The 17700-nt window shown below is 43.2% G+C and overlaps 1 protein-coding gene, 1 long non-coding RNA gene and 1 pseudogene across 2 annotated transcripts in view; 1 reads left to right on the top strand and 2 right to left on the bottom strand.

Annotated features, from left to right (window-relative positions):
* Positions 1-1441: 1441 nt before the first annotated feature.
* LOC111081210 lies at positions 1442-2263 on the bottom strand (annotated as a pseudogene).
* A 426-nt stretch (positions 2264-2689) lies between these two features.
* LOC111081208 overlaps positions 2690-17700 on the bottom strand; it is a 46387-nt gene continuing 31376 nt past the window's right edge. Inside the window, exons 2-6 of the mRNA XM_041595262.1 lie at positions 3796-3937; positions 3550-3735; positions 3186-3424; positions 2998-3122; positions 2690-2941 (exon numbers count right to left, since the gene is read on the bottom strand). Of these exons, the coding sequence (XP_041451196.1) occupies positions 2700-2941; positions 2998-3122; positions 3186-3424; positions 3550-3735; positions 3796-3937 (934 nt within the window). The 3' untranslated portion in view covers positions 2690-2699. The remainder of the gene's footprint in view (positions 2942-2997; positions 3123-3185; positions 3425-3549; positions 3736-3795; positions 3938-17700) is intronic.
* LOC121404879 lies at positions 13893-14284 on the top strand. Its single transcript, XR_005968251.1, has 3 exons — positions 13893-13942; positions 14005-14114; positions 14178-14284. It is a non-coding gene; the product is annotated as an uncharacterized LOC121404879 (long non-coding RNA).

Below are 17700 nucleotides of genomic sequence, written 5' to 3'. Positions count from 1 at the left end.
AACACCGTACTAAATTCATCATTTGTGCATTTGAAAACTAAATATTTCCCAGACGGTAAGCTAAAATCAGAAATTGTTCGGGTCAATGTTGACAATGTTGGAGAAACATTATGAGTGATAAAAACTTTAAATTTGGGTCGGGCATATCCATTCTATCGCCACAAATCAAAAATCCTTTGAAAGGAAAAGTTTGAAAAGTTTTCTTATCAAACTATTATTTTTTGTTTGAGTTAGTTTCTTTTTTTCTCAGTTAAAATAATGAAAGTGCCAGTTACCAAATAGCGGTTTTAAAATTTTTTAAAAAGATTTTGGGTGTATATTGCAAATCCAATTTTTGTGGGGTGCAGTGTACATTTACAAGTTTCCCATTTGTCACATTTTTTTTTACATTACATTTTACATTTACATTTTACATTACATATTTTACATGTAAATATAAAACATCTGCTTTTTTTCTTTGCTAACACGCCACCTATTACCATTACAATTACTATTATTATTACCACCAAATACGCCATCTATACTACATACTCCGAAATTGGTGAACATATGTATGTGCATATATATTGAAATACGTCAAGTATATGCGTCAAGCTGGCTTTCCAGTTGAGTTGGGAGATGCGCTGTGTCAGAATTTTTAGATTGTTTTACTTTTACTGGCTTGGTAGCTGCGTTTTGCTGGAAAACCTCATTTTGTATCAAGTAGTGTATCTAGAGACGGCTACGAACAATGTCACAAAATTATTATCATCAGCCCAGCTGTAAGTCGATGGATGGATCAACGGACACCTGGTGGGTGGGGGTGGGTGCCGGAAACTTGGGCGTGGGAAATAAATAAAATGTAAACATAAAATCTGTTGTTTGATTTATTTGAAATTGCATTTATACATACATATACATACATACTATCAAACAAAAATACCGAAAATACCAAACTATATCATCAGTATATTGTCGTTATATTTCTGAGGGTCGGGTCAGGATTAACCACACATTTTTCTTCAGTGGTGACACCTGTTCAATTTTAACCACACATTATGTGGAGGAGACTGGAGACTCTGGAGACTGATCTGAAAGTCAGAAAGTCAAGCAAGAGGCCGGAGGAGGCACGCCTCACAAGTGGTTCTATATGGAAAAAAATAAAAGAGCACATACCGATGCTTTCAAGCAGCTGAACACCGCACATTCTTCTGGCGAAGGTTTCAGTTGATTGCAGAAATATTGAATACGCTTTCACAGATCTTACTCTCACCTTCCGTGTCCTTTGCTGGAATTCCCACTCGCTTTGGACGATGGAATGGCCTTCTTTCGATTCGAAATGCCTTACGATTCGAAAGGCAGGTCTTAATATAAGTTATGTTATAAGTATAGTCTTAATCAGTGTACTTATACTTATACGTATACTTGATGTTTGAGCATTCTAAAGTCTTAATCATTGTACTCACGCCTTTGCTAGCTCTTCGATTACGGGCAACAGCTCCTTGGGATGCGCCTTACGCTTATGCGAGCGACAATTCGGAGAAGTCCTTGTCGCAGAAATTACACTTGTACGGCCGTATGCCGGTGTGCAGGATGAGATGGGACTTCAATGTTTTGGTACGCTTGAATTCCGCACCGCAGAGCTCACACTTGTATTGCCGCTTGTCGGAGTGGACTATTTTGTGCTTGTTGAAGGTTCGTCGCTCTTGAGCTTCAGTCCGCAGATGTTGCACTCGTAGATGGTGGCACTGTGCGTGTCGGCATGCACCTGGAAGTGGATTCAAAGATTAGATTACCCTGAGTCTGGCCTTGTTCTCGGTGGCAGATGGGCATTCGAAGGGACACTCGTCGGTGTGGACCAGCTTGTGATCATTGAGAGCGGCGAGAAAATTGAAGCTCTTTGCACAGATGTAGGGCTTCATCTGCTTCCATGTGGCGCTTGAGGGTTCCCCGGCGTGGTGAAGAGCTTCGCACAGTGCGGGCAGGAGTTGTCCGCCTTGTTTTTGGCCGGAAAGTGACTGCGCTGGTGGGTCTGCAGCTGAGGCACTGTGGGAAAGCTGGCCCCGCATTGGTGGCAGTCGAGATTTGGCAAGTCGTTGGGCATGACATTATGCACTTCCAGCATGTGTCTCTTGTATGCATTCGGCTTTTTGTAGGGTTTGCGGCAGATTTCACATTTGTATGAATATATGGTAGGTTTCTCGTCCTGGGAGTTTGGCACAGGGTCATCCTCAACATCGGATTCTGAGCTTTTGGCAAGCTCTCCTCTGACGGCTCTCTTCATATGGTTTCACATCATTATATTCCTCGTTTTCGCTCTCTTCTATTATGCTATCCTCGTAGCACTCTTCTATCCTCTGCCTCAACATTCTCATCTTCGGCTTCCACTTCCTGCTTTTGCTCTTCCTGTATTTTCACTTGCACATGGAAGTCCTGTGGCGTTACGCTCTCGACATGACGTGCTTCCACTCGTCAGTAGACCACAATCCGTATTACATTTTAATGCACTTATTAGGAATATTCTTAGAACAGAAAACTCTGTAAAACAAAACCAATACATTTTTTCTTTATATTCATATTCTTATACTACTCCTTTCGTGTTTGCACGAAATGCTATTTACTCTGCATCTAACGTGCCGAAATATTTCTCGTATTTCTCGTACGGACGCTTGTCGACAAGCTGAAGGTGTTCCTCCACGTATACGCGAAAACATTTCATTTCAATATAGTTCTCGAATATCCGTTTCGTCTCCGCTTTCGTAGTCCATGATATTAGCCTGGGCGCGGACCGACGTGCGGCGCGTATTGAGAGGCAGGGGAACACTCTCAGTGGACAGACTTTTGCTTGTAGACGCGACTGGCTCCTTATTTTTGACAGCAGCAGAGCTTCCATTGGCCCGGTGGGGATCATCTAATCGGATAACCTTGGATAGCGGGACAAGGTCATGTGGGTCGTCATCATCTTGAAAAAAAGGGGGTAAATTTACAAAAACACCTTGCATTGTAAAATGTACTTACCAGTCAAATCGCTGCTGGAGCTGGAGACGGCCTTTCTTTTCGTTTGTTTCTTCTTAAGCTTCGCCAACTCTTCTTCCAGAATGTTTGGATTCTGCCTTAAAAATCGGCGCAACTTCTTTTTGTATCTATGGAAGGAAAGTAAGAATAATTATTACATTGCACTGTAAACTTAACTTAACTTGACTTACATAGCTTGGCCTTTGGCGGCCGCTTCTATGTACGGAACCTTGCACTCTTTCGAAAGCTGATGCCATTTATCATAAATGAATTTTTCGCGGTGAATTTTCGAAAGTTGCAGCCAGGTTTGCAGGCAGTCGCGTTTCAGTTCCTTCCGTCTTTCGTTTGTGAACCGCACATAGGCTTTCAATGGTGGTTTAGGGGCTCCTGGGGCAAAGATGCGGCGTTTGAGTTTCTTTATTTTTTGATCTAAAAATAAAATGAAATAAATATTGTTCTAATAATGTTCGGTTCGTACTTACTTAGAACGTCGTCGCTGTCGGAACTTGAGCTCAATTCGACTGTGATTCAATTCCCCAGGCGAGCGTGTACGTCATGGACGCTCTGAAGATGCATCTTCAGATTCACTTTCTTAGCGCTCTTATATGGACAGAGCGGGCATTCGAAATCTGTTGTCTTTGGTCCAAATGCACAGCTATACTGTTTATGTCTTAGTAAGGATTTTTTAATCATTTTTTTCTTGCATTGTTTGCATCTTACGAATCCTAATTCTAGTTCGCTCTAGAAAATATAAATAAGTGAAAATATAAAATATACTTACATATACTTTAATTTACTTACATCGCTGGAAGAACTGCAACTTGAAAAACTGGACGCATGACCATGCACTTCAACCCATCTTGTGAATGTTACGGGCAGGTCTTTGTTCCATGGCCTTTCGTCCCATGGAGGTAGGCTGGAGGTTGTTGGATGGTCTTCATCGCTTGAAGAAGATGATTTGATGATTAAAAGGAAAGTGGCAAAAAGTTAACAAAACTCTAAACAAAAACCGGCGCCGGCTTGCAGAAAAATGAGTGTGACCAGATAGGCAGATGAGATGATGCCAACTCGGTGGAAAAAGGATGGACGCAAAGTGCTCAAAATGAGCCATTTAAAAATGGCTGACTTTGATGATTTAATTTAATTTTTAAATTTACCTTAAAGTTTGTTCGCTCTAGAAAATATAAACAAATGAAAATAAAATGATATGTAATCCAACAATATATGATATGTAGCTTGGCAGGTCAATTTAAAAATAAAATATATATATTTATTTTGTGCTCAATAATTGAGCCGCGCCGCTCATTTAGCTCAACTGAACGGCGTCGACGGCGGCCGGAGTCTTCTAGATTTTTCGGCGGGCGTTATTGAACAAACGGAAAGCACGTGGCTTCAACTACAGTACAGTTCAACAGAAGGTTTTTCTCATTTTCCTTTTTTTTCGTTTTCTCAACGTAAGTATTACCATATATATAATATATATAGAGAGCCGTTGCAAACTGCCTGAAGTCTCATTGTAGAGTGTGTTGCAAAAATCCATTTATTTGCTTGCTGAGTTTTGGACCACACCATGTCCGCCTTCGTGTGGGTCACTTCACATAAAGGTGCTGTTTTATTGTTAAACAGCTGAAACTCACAGCGATTGTCGACATTGAAGACTGTTTGATGATCAAAGCAGATGTATTCTGCGTTGAGTAGTTTAAAGCAGCGTCGAAATTCGTGACAGGCAACATTTGATCAGCTGGTAAGTGATCCCGGATTTGGTCTAGTTGCTCTCTTAATTGCTCAGGAGATACTAGTGTTGGGCTTATTGTCCGATGGTGAATGCCGATTAATACATCAGATATGTCAGACTGCATACGTTGAAGACTCGTTGTCAGCAGAGTTAGTTGTGCTGTGAGCCCTAGGTATGACTGAATTAGATGATCGCCATGATATGTTCCTCTTTCTCGGCTGATGGTTGCCACTTGTTGTTCCAATACCTTTAGGCGGTTGTCCATGGCTGACTTATCCTTCCTGATCACGTTCATTGTGGAGTCGACAATTGACGTTTGATTTCGTAGTAGATGTAGCAGAAAGTCTTCGTTGGTTTGTACCTTTTCGATTACTTTGGCCATTTTCTCAGCATATGTAGAGTCAAGTACACCGAATAGCTGGTGTGCCACGTTTCCTACTATATCCAGCGGTGATCTGCGTTGTCGAGAGGCATCATTAGCATATTTCCTGTTTGTAGTTCTTTGTACAAATGTTGAAAGTGTTGAAATATGGAGTTGCACGCTGGAACATTTTTTAGTTCAGGGCACATGTGTCTTAGTTCGGACATTCCGGCTGACATGACTTGCATATCCTTCCAATATGGATCCAAGTCGTAGTATACAATCATGGTCCATTCGGAAGTGGTCATTCTTGAGGTTCCAAGTTTCTCATAGAATATTCCAGGCTTGTTTGCAAATTGCGTCACATTTATTGATTGTGAAAATGCTAATGGCAGCATGAGAAGTAGCACTACCAATGTGGATGTTAGTGTAGGTAATGATAACCCTTTTCGCTGTATTGGTGGCTCCTTTATTTCCGCAATGTCTTGAATAGCATTTTTGGAGCGTTTTGTTGCTACCTCCTCTGAGAGTAATGGGGCGAGACGACTGATGGGGCGTTTGTATACGCCGGACGATGTTTTGACATCAACCACTCGTACATGGTTGTCTTGCCCAGGATAAGTTTTGATGATGCGACCCATTGGCCATTTCATTACTGGAAGGTTGTCTTCCTTCACCAAAACTAATAATCCTTCGGTCACGTTTGGAGCGGTGGTTTTCCATTTATGGCGAGTTTGTAGTTCGTGGAGGTATTCCGTAGACCATTGTTTCCAAAATGCATGTTTTAAGCGTGAAACCAATTCCCAGCGCTTAACCAGAGTTTTCTCTTGACGATCGGTGTTGACGTCAGGTGCTGCGGTCAAAGGTTCACCGATCAGGAAATGCCCTGGAGTAAGCGCACTTGTATCCGTTGGATCATTTGACATTGGAGTTATAGGTCGGGAGTTCAGAATTGCTTCAATTTCGATTATGACTGTGTTCAGCTCCTCAAACGTCAAGGATGCTGTTTCTGTGGTTGTAACTAACAGCCTTTTCGCTGATTTTACCGCAGCTTCCCAGAGGCCGCCAAACGATGGGGCCCGAGGAGGAATGAATTTAAAATCTACTTGTTTTTTTTTGCAATGATTTGTGATCAGAGCATGTGCCCTTTCGCTAAATATTTCTTCTTTCAATTCCTTTAGCTTGTTATTTGCGCCGACGAAATTTGTTGCGTTGTCGCAATGAATAGTCTGACACTTCCCGCGTCTGCTAAGGAATCGCCGGAGTGCTGCCAAGAATGCATCTGTGGTTAAGTCACTTACTAACTCCAGATGTACAGCCTTTGTGGAGAAGCAGCAGAATACGGCAATGTATGCCTTATCTGGCCGTTTTCCTCGGATTTTATGGTGGATCATAATTGGTCCACAGTAGTCAACGCCTGCATTAAGGAATGGGCGTGCTTGCGTGACTCTTTGTGCTGGAAGATTGCCCATGATCTGGTGCATCAGCTTTGGTCTGGCTCTGGTGCATGTAATACAGCTATGTATGATGCTTCTAGCCATCGTCTTGTCGTTGATAATCCAATATTGTTGTCTTGCGATTGCCCTTAATGCTTGGGCACCGCAATGCAGATTTTCCTCATGAAGCTCACGCATAATCATTTTGACTATTGGGTCGTTGTACGGTAGCAGGATTGGATGTTTTGCATTGAACGGAATTTGAGCTTCTTCGAGTCTTCCGCCAACTCGGATGAGCTCATCATCTCCTAGTAAGGGAGATAACGAAATGATTGAACTCTTTTTATCCACTGTTTTATAGCGTTTTAATTGTTTTAAATCCGCTGTGAACTCAACTTGTTGAATCGTTCGTAGGATCATAGTGCGAGCACGCCTTAGTTCTCCTGCGCAAAGTGTCGTTGTAGGTGCTCTATTAGTTGTTTTGTAGCAGAAGCGAAACATGTACGCTACAATACGTTGTAGTTTGTTGAACGAGTTGCTATGTCTGCATGTGTATAACTCTTCTCCGAGAGAGCTAGATGCGATTGGCAAGCTGACATGCTTAGCCTTTCTCTCGAGATTTCTGGGCTCAATGATGGGTGGTTTTGTCCATTTATCTTCTGATCCGTGCAAGAATAATGGTCCGTATAGCCATAGACTATGATCCCTTAGCTTGCTTGCTAGGATTCCTCTTGAAAGGACATCTGCTGCGTTGTTGGCTGATGAAACATGACGCCATTGTAATTGGTTCGTCAATGCCTGGATTTTGGCGATTCGATTTGCCACGAATGTGTGGTATGTGGACGCCGATGCGTTAATCCAGGACAGTACAACGGTGGAATCAGTCCAGAAGATTCCTGATACTGTGTCAGGATTCATATGGAGATCCTTTCTAACTCGATTGGTGAGTTCGGCACCTAAAACTGCAGCGCACAGTTCTAGACGTGGTAGGGATTGTTTGGCGGTGGGTGCTACTCGAGATTTTGAGCATAATAGTCGTACAGAGACCTGATTGTTTTTGTAGGTGGCTCGTACGTACACTGCCGCGCCATAGGCTCGTTCCGATGCGTCTACAAAGGTATGTAGATCCTGGGTGACTGGCACTTTTCCATCATATACGTGCCGGGGAATCTCCATTGAGTTTAATGATTGTAGGTCCTCCCGGTACTCCTTCCATTCGTTTTGGAGTTGTAATGGCAGTTCATCGTCCCAATCGAGTTTAATCTCCCACAGCTGTTGCATAAATATTTTTGCCTTGACTATCACCGGGGCAAAGAGACCCAGTGGGTCAAAGATTTGGGCCAATTCTGAGCACACGACCCTTTTGGTGATGCGTGTTGCTTGGCTTTTTGTGGTTCGTCCTCGCAGTTGGTCTTGTTTTGGCATCCAAATGAGACCCAGCGTTTTCACGCTGTATTGCTCTAATGTTTCACCTAGTTTGACGTCGTTTACAATGTCCTCTTTAGGGATTCCTTGCAAGAGCTGGTCGTTGTTGGAGCACCATTTGCGAAGTTTAAGACCGAACGGTAGCAATATTTTATTAAGTTCTTGTTGAACTTGTATCGCTTCCTGAATGGTATCCGCGCCAGTAAGACAGTCGTCCACATAGAAATCGTTCTTCAATGCAGCAGATCCAATAGGTAATCTGTTTTGGCTCCGAGTTGCCAAATGATCCAGACATTTCGTTGCCAGGAATGGAGCAGATGTGGTCCCATATGTGACTGTTTTTAAGCGATAGTACCTGATATCTTCAGATGGATTGTTTCTCCAGACTATCATCTGATGAAACTGATCCTCTGGACTTATCCACACTTGTCGGTACATTTTCTCGATGTCCGCTGTGAATACGTACTTATGTATACGAAAACGTAGTAGAATGGACATAAGTTCACTCTGAACTGTGGGTCCGGCATGCAGAATGTCGTTTAGAGACTTTCCACTTGTTGATTTGCATGATGCATCAAACACGACCCGTAACTTTGTGCTGGTGCTCTCAGGTTTGAGTACACAGTGGTGTGGTATGAAGTAGTGTCTCTCCGGCACTTGAGTTGCTGGGACCATCTTCATGTGTCCAAGTCCTTCATATTCATTCATAAATTCCACATAGTCTTTCCAGGTGTCTGGTGAAATCCGTCGCTCTAATGCCAGGAATCGTTTCGTTGCAGTTTCCAAAGACCCCCCCAGGGCTGAAGAGTGTTCGGAAAAAGGGAGTTTTACTATCAACCTGCCATCCGATGCTGTTTGTAAGTTCTCTATAAAGTGAGCTTCGCAATGTGCTTCGATTGGCGTGCGTGGTTTTTCTTCCGTCTCTAAATTGTCCAGAGTCCAGAATTTTTCCATTAGCTCGTTGAGTCCAATTGCACAAATGGATGCGGAGTTGTGTGCAGACCTGATTTTTCCTGCCACAATCCATCCCAATTTTGTATTTTGAAGCAACGGACCTCCTGACTTTGGCTGTTTTTGGTCTGGGAGTAGTAGCGAATAATAGTGTTCTGCTCCGATGAGCATGTCGACCTTTCCCGGTTTATAGAAATCCGGATCTGCCAATGGGCAATTGTTTGGTATGTTCAAGTTCATTTCATCGAGTGCCTGCGCTGGTTGATCAGCAATTATCTGAGGTAGTACGAATGCTTCAATTCTTTGCGTAAATCCGCCGTGAAGTGATTTTATTAGAACATTTACTCGTGCTCTGCTGGTCTTTGACTGACCTCCAATTCCTTCGATGCGTAATGTTGTATCATTAAGTTTTACTGACAACATTGATGCCATTCGTTCAGAGATCAGGTTGATCTGTGATCCTGAATCCAGCAAGGCTCTGAAATTGGCTCTCTGTCCATTGTTTGCTTCTACTGCTACTTTTGCTGTAGCTAACAGGTTGTAATTATTGTTACTTGCTGCGCCAACCGTCGGTGCTCTTGGTTCTGTACTTACGCCCGATGGTATGTCCAAGTGCAGCAGTGTATTGTGTTTTTTGTCGCATTTGAAACATGTCCGACCTGGGCATGCATTTGTTTTGTGGCTTGTTTTAAAACAGTTGACACACAATTTCTGCTTTTGTACCCAATTTAGTCGTTCTGATGGTGATTTGGAGCGAAACTCATCGCATCCGTAGAGCCAATGGCTTACCTTCTTGCAGAATGAGCAGAGAGGCGTCTTCGATTTTCCAGTATTTACTGTTGCACATGTTGTGCCCTTTGGCTCTTTCCTTGACATTTGTGTCTTTTTGCCTGTTCCTAGAGCTCGAACTCTTTGTTCTAGGAACTGAAGCATTGTGTCCAAAGCCTGTATTTCCTTTGAGCTTCCCAATGATTGCTCGTACAAGGCTCTGTTAGTGACATCCAGCTTATTTTTGATGACGGCAATCAATATTGGATCCCATGTGGATATATTGATGCCCAATCCCTTTAGTGATGCCAGGGATTCGATAGTTGTAACGTACGACTCTTTTAATGACTTGGAGTCGTCATTAACTGTGTTATAATTTAGGAAGCGGTTTAATACCGTGCTAGCGACGTCTCTGGGATTGTTGTATGTATCAATCAGAATTTCCCAGGCGCTCAAATAGTTTTCTTCCTTTAGATCGATATGTCGGATCAATCTTTCTGCCTCTCCAGTTACGGTTGTTTTCAGATACCACATCTTCCTAACTGTGGGCATGTTTGTTTCATGTATCATAAATGAAAACAGGTCATAGAACTGGGACCATTTCAGTATGTCCCCATCAAACTTGGGAATGTTAATGCGTGGAAGCTGCACGTCATTATTGTTTGATGTGGCTGGTTTTGCCAATGCACTTTGAACCTCTTTTTCCAGGGTCAGGTAGGCTTCCATGTTGTATCCTCCTTCCTCTGGGTTATCGTATTCTTCGTGAATAGTAAAATGGACTTCTTGTGCTTGAGTCCATAGTGATTTTATCAAATCACTTGATGTACGTCCTCCCGCCTCTGAGAATTGTCTCAGAATGCGTTTTATGGACGCTACTATGGCGACATAGTGAAGGCAATTTGCTGTAAGTCTCCGTGGTGACAGCGTGTTCCTCCATTTCGCCTCTTACTTGGGGTCGGGGTCACCAAATGTTAATGTGTGATTGTGTGTGTGTTTTGGTATGCATACGGTACATAAACCGTCTAAAAATTTGTCGTCGCAACTAGAACTTGAACCAGTTGGACTGCGGAGAGGGTTTCCTACGTCGAGCAAATGAGGGTCTGAAGACACGGCGACAGCCTCTGTTGATTGCAGTTGTAGAGAATGAGTGAACAGGCAGTGATGGTACTGTTTCTGATACTGATTTTATTCAACAAACTTAATTTCTATTTATAGGTAACAAAAGGTACAGAAAGTGCTGAGTCTAGTTAGAATATGGTAAAAGGGAATTGGAATTAATATTGAATTAATTTGGATTTAATATGATATTGTGTTATTGGGCAATTGTGATAGTCAGCAATTGCACCAGTGTTTTTGCCCTCTGACGAGCGATCGCATCGTTGGCAGAAATTGCTGCAGAAGCGGTTATTGTTGACTCAGCTACAATGCCTTGTCGTTTGTTATTATGTCTCCCGTTACATGGGTCGACCTGACTTATTCGATAAGTGTATATTATGTAATATTAATTACTGCATAAATATGCGACTGAACAATATATATATATATCATATTTTCCTTTCCAGATGTCCCTTCACCAACATTTTCATTTTGGCGGCGCTGGCGGTGGTGGCCGTGGAGGTAGCGGCCGTGGAGGTAGCGGTGGCCGCACAAACACCCTAAGGGAAAGGCAGGATCGCAGGCAAGCCATCTGCGACAGAGCGTTCGCGATGATGATGGCCGTCCACCGTGGCGAAACGGGCGGCATGGCAGCCGACGGGCGCGCCTTGCTGGAGCGTCTGAGGCAGCATAATGTGCTGCCATACGTTTCGGTGGCCCCCCAGCAGGCCCAGGCACCACACGTCCAATACAACGTAAGTATTACCATATATATAATATATATATATATATTATATTTCATATTTTCCAGCAGGCCCAGGTACAACACGTCCAATATGTCTCGCAGGAGGCCCAGGCCGCTCATGTCCAATATGTCCCGCAGGAGGCCCAGGCCGCTCACTGGAGCAATAATACATACATTTGTCCAATGGACCAATAATGATAATAATAATACAGCGTGCAGGATTTCAAATGCTCCCATATCCATGCAGTGTCAGCTGTCAACGCGCCCGTCACGTATTGCCGTCACTGCGTATCCAGCAGAAGAAACTAGCAAGAGCTCGTGCACGTGCACGCAGCCAGCAGGAGAAACTAGCAAGAGCTACCACCTCCCGCCAAGTACATACGGCTAGTGGAGATCATATGTACGCGAGTACGCGTACAAAGAGAGATGCAGAAAAAGATGCAGAGAGAGATGCAGTGAGAGATGCAGAGGAGGATGCAGAGGAGGATTCAGAGGAAGAATCAGAGCAGGATTCAATCGTAGAGCGTGCCATAGAAGAGCACGAAAAAAAATCAGCACGAGCACAGGTCCAGTTGTGCCCCATCACGGGCATACTGATTGGCCGGGAGGAGCAGCAGCGACAAATGGAGCTGGAGGAGCAGCGAGAGCTGGAGCAGGAGGAGCAGCAGCGACAACAGGAGCACGCCACATTTACACGCCACTCTCCACTTATGGAACAGCCTCAGGAAGAGGTAGTGAAGGAGTGCAGCGCACCATCAGGTCCGGCCACAACCTCGAGCCGATCGATGAAGATTCAAGGGAACCATCCCTGGCTAATGAGCCGATCGATGAAGATTCAAGGGAACCATCCCTGGCTAATGAGCCGATCGATGACCCGAACAGGCTTTGGTGCATTTGCCGACAGCCTCACAATAATCAATTCATGATATGTTAAAACTGCAAGTATGAAAAAAATTATGTTTAAAATATTTACAAAATATTCCAAAGGGGTAAAGTTTCCCAAAATGGAAATTCAAGATTCCATAATGCAAATGCTCTCAATGAGCTCTCATTTGGTTGAGGAGGGGATTATAGATCTCAGGGACAATTTACGGCTTTTTCAGAACAAAAAGTTTGTTATATATTTTGATGAGTACCATTTGTACCATTTTAAGTATATGAACAAAGTTTTGCACAAAGTTAAAATCATGGCAGTTGCAGCATTTAATTTGAAAGGAAAAAAATTCAAATATCTTTATTTGAAATTAGTTGCTTTAAAGAAAGGATCTAAATTGGGTTCTATCATAATAAATGAAGCCGTGCAAACTGTTTTAGAACAAATTGTTATTAATGAAATGGAAAGTAACTTAATGGCGATCATTTCTGACAAATGCCGTGCAAATTCCTTTGCAATTTCCACAGCTGGTACATATTTCCCAGTATTGGCAGATAAAGATCACTTAAAGAGAGTGCATATCAGGCACCCACTCAATGTAGACGTGGCGTTAGAGTTTACGTATAGTCAAATATTTGCAAAAACCACTTATTTTAGAGTTTGCACAGATATAAAAGAACGGATATCTAGATTAAATGAGCATCAATTGTCGGAAAAACTTAGAAAAAGTGCCATCGTTCAAGTAGATAATATAACAAAATTGTTAGAAAGGTATTTCCCCACTTCTAATAGAGACATAAATTTATCGAATTTAATCAGCGACAACTTTGAGCTGAAAGGAAAGACGATAAAAGAAAATGTTGCAAATATTATGGCATTTGCAGATTTGGATGATGTTAAAGCTCACCCAATACATTATCTAACCACCGTAGTGGGAAATGTAATAAACCTTTTAGAATGGAACGAACGTTCCGTAAAAAGGGAAATGCATATTAATGAATTGAATTAAAAATAAAAATCTTGTCTTTACGAGATAAAAATCTTGTCTTTACGAGATAAAAATCTTGTCTTTACGAGATAAAAAATCTTGTCTTTACGAGATAAAAATCTTGTCTTTACGAGATAAAAATCTCGTTATTATGAGAAAAGCTGTCCGATCGACCTCATTTTCCTTATTTGGAAATGAAAGATCGCTGATGAGGAAGAGTGGTTTCTTCCGAAACAGTTCCATTATTATTATTATATAACGCATTTTTTAATAATTGTTAATTGTAATCATATATGTATTTATTAAATTTAAGGAAGAAAAATAAATTTTTAAAAGAAAATCAAAAGTCCGTCTTTAAGGAAGAAAAATAAACTTTTAAAAGAAAATCAAAAGTCCGTCAACCATCTGTCTGTCTGTCCTTATAGATATATATTTAAATTTGATGCTGCTGCTCCGCCAGTGTGTTGAACTTCATCGTCGCGACCCTCGTACCTGAAATGAGAGCGGGGATGTGTGTGCGTGACACCCATCTTTTGGGTTGTGGACAACTACACCCACTGCCTGGGACCGGTATTTAGTGGTAGATTTGCAGTACTGCCAACCATTATGCTCATGATGAATTGCACTTTCAGTTCTTTGTGATCGGAGTGGCTTGTCTGACCACTGCCGTCGTCAGCATTGCCTATTGGATTGGTTTCCCCTTTTGGTTGGCTATGGAGCTTCACTGGAGAGAGCGATAAAGGTAAATTTATGACTACCATTGCCGAGTTTTTTTACTTGAGCGAGTTTCTAATTGTTATTTTAGAACCTTGCGATCTATCGTCATCCTTACATATTAAAATATGTGACCACATGGGACCAGTCGGGACAAAAGCATCTTGCCACGGAGAGAGTCAGGCCACTTAACGACGTGCTGGCACTAACCATACAGTATATAGATGTGCCAGTTCATACAACAAAAGGGGCGCAAGCTGGGTGTTCTGTCCCGGCTCCCAGCGCTTTGGCTCTGTGAGGCTGAGACACTCGGGTCGGGAGCTGGGCCGTTCGGCATGTATGACTCATGTCGGGAAGCGAAAGCAAGCTGAGAATTGCAAATGTATGTGTGTAAACAGACACGACAAAATTTTGTATCAATTCTTATTTTCCGAAAACGTTTTGAGTTTGTTTTGAGTTTCGTTTACAGGTTACGTAAATGTGTGTGTGCCATGTATTCACACATACTATGCTTGTGTGTGGGCTCTACAATTGTTGGCCGCTTGAATTGGTTTTTCGTTTTGTTTTGAGGGCTGATGTGATGTAGCGACCTATTCAGGGCCGGATCAACCCTCAACGGTGGGCAACCATCAATATGGGGCCCTCCTTTATTTTGTATTTTTCTCAGTGGCTATTATATTTTTTATTCATTATTTGGAGTTTTGTTTTTTCAACAAAATTTTTCTTTATCCCTAGGAGGCCCTAGGCAACTGCTAATCCGGCCCTGGACCTATTCCCGTCGTAAGACTTAATATTTTCTTGGTGTATTCTGTCGCTCGACTCGACGCGGGTTGAGGCATTGACGAAGCCGAAAGCAGAGGCAAAGGCTAGCCTAAAAGAGAACCGCGCGCCCGTCGCAACATCAGCTTTTCAAAACAAAACGAAAAAATATTTTATGAACCGCTTCGTCAATGCCTCAACCCGCGTCGAGTCGAGCTACAGAACAAACCAAGAAAATATGAAGTCTTACGACGGGAATAGGTCCAGGGCCGGATTAGCAGTTGCCTAGGGCCCCCTAGGGATAACAGAAAAATTTTGTTGAAAAAACAAAACTCCAAATAATGAATAAAAAATATATTAGCCACTGAGAAAAATACAAAATAAAGGAGGGCCCCAGATTGATGGTTGCCCAGGGCCCGGTTGAGGGTTGATCCGGCCCTGAATAGGTCGCTACATCACATCAGCCCTCAAAACAAAACGAAAAACCAATTCAAGCGGCCAACAATTGTAGAGCCCACACACAAGCACAGTATGTGTGAATACATGGCACACACACGTTTACGTAAACCGAAATCTCGAACAAAGTCGGTTTCGGCAGCTAAAAATTATTCTATGCATACAATCATATATTTTGGAGTGTACACGTACATAACACATGCATGCTTGCTGCCAGTCGGCTCGTGTGACGTCATGAGCCGATCGCGGCCATTCCCAGAGCCGAACGCGGCCAATCCCAAAGCCGAAGATCTGGGAACGTTCGCTGCAAGCTCAGCTGCGCCCCTTTCGTTGTATGAACTGGCACATCTATATACTGTATGGTTAGTGCTTCAACCCATCTTGTGAATGTTACGGGCAGGTCTTTGTTCCATGGCCTTTCGTCCCATGGAGGTAGGCTGGAGGTTGTTGGATGGTCTTCATCACTTGAAGAAGATGATTTCATGATTAAAAGGAAAGTGGCAAAAAGTTAACAAAACTCTAAACAAAAACCGGCGCCGGCTTGCAGAAAAATGAGTGTGACCAGATAGGCAGATAAGATGATGCCAACTCGGTGGAAAAAGGATGGACGCAAAGTGCTCAAAATGAGCCATTTATAAATGGCTGACTTTGCGGGTAATTTTAAATTTACCTTAAAGTTTGTTCGCTCTAGAAAATATAAACAAATGAAAATAAAATGATATGTAATCCAACAATATATGATATGTAGCTTGGCAGGTCAATTTAAAAATAAAATATATATTTATTTTGTGCTCAATAATTGAGCCGCGCCGCTAATTTAGCTCAACTGAACGGCGTCGACGGCGGCCGGGGTCTTCTAGATTTTTCGGCGGGCGTTATTGAACAAACGGAAAGCACGTGGCTTCAACTCAAGCAGTTCAACAGAATTTCTCATCTCATTTTCCTTTTTTTTCGTTTTCTCACCGAAATTTCAACGTAAGTATTACCATATATATAATATATATATTATATACATATATATATTATATTTCATATTTTCCTTTCCAGATGTCCCTTCACCAACATTTTCATTTTGGCGGCGCTGGCGGTGGCCGTGGAGGTAGCGGTGGCCGTGGAGGCGGTGGCCGCACAAACACTCTCAGGGAAAGGCAGGAACGCAGGCAACAGATCTGCGACAGAGCCTTCGCGATGATGATGGCCGCCCACCGTGGCGAAACGGGCGGCATGGCAGCCGACGGGCGCGCCTTGCTGGAGCGCCTGAGGCAGCACAATGTGCTGCCATACGTGGCCCCCCAGCAGGCCCAGGCACCACACGTCCAATACAACGTAAGTATTACCATATATATAATATATATATTATATTTCATACTTTCCAGCAGGCCCAGGTACAACACGTCCAATATGTCTCGCAGGAGGCCCAGGCCGCTCATGTCCAATATGTCCCGCAGGAGGCCCAGGCCGCTCACTGGAGCAATAATACATACATTTGTCCGTGCAGGATTTCAAATGATCCCATATCCATGCAGTGTCAGCTGTCAACGCGCCCGTCACGTATTGCCGTCACTGCGTATCCAGCAGAAGAAACTAGCAAGAGCTCGTGCACGTGCACGCAGCCAGCAGGAGAAACTAGCAAGAGCTACCACCTCCCGCCAAGTACATACGGCTAGTGGAGATCATATGTACGCGAGTACGCGTACAAAGGGAGATGCAGAAAAAGATGCAGAGAGAGATGCAGTGAGAGATGCAGAGGAGGATGCAGAGGAGGATTCAGAGGAAGAATCAGAGCAGGATTCAATCGTAGAGCGTGCCATAGAAGAGCACGAAAAAAAATCAGCACGAGACGCCGAGATTCAGCGGCGAGCTGTCAGGCGATATGCCCAGCACCTGGCCCATGCCCGCCAGCAACAGGTCCAGTTGTGCCCCATCACGGGCATACTGATTGGCCGGGAGGAGCAGCAGCGACAACTGGAGCTGGAGGAGCAGCGAGAGCTGGAGCAGGAGGAGCAGCAGCGACAACAGGAGCACGCCACATTTACACGCCACTCTCCACTTATGGAACAGCCCCAGGAAGAGGTAGTGAAGGAGTGCAGCGCACCATCAGGTCCGGCCACAACCTCGAGCCGATCGATGAAGATTCAAGGGAACCATCCCTGGCTAATGAGCCGATCGATGACCCGAACAGGCTTTGGTGCATTTGCCGACAGCCTCACAATAATCAATTCATGATATGTTAAAACTGCAAGTATGAAAAAAATTATGTTTAAAATATTTACAAAATATTCCAAAGGGGTAAAGTTTCCCAAAATGGAAATTCAAGATTCCATAATGCAAATGCTCTCAATGAGCTCTCATTTGGTTGAGGAGGGGATTATAGATCTCAGGGACAATTTACGGCTTTT

The sequence above is a fragment of the Drosophila obscura genome, unplaced genomic scaffold (genome assembly GCF_018151105.1).
Source record: "Drosophila obscura isolate BZ-5 IFL unplaced genomic scaffold, ASM1815110v1 contig_46, whole genome shotgun sequence".
NCBI lineage: Eukaryota > Metazoa > Arthropoda > Insecta > Diptera > Drosophilidae > Drosophila > Drosophila obscura.
The sequence above is the reverse complement of the archived record's forward strand: the minus strand, read 5'-3'. Positions and strand labels throughout refer to the sequence as shown.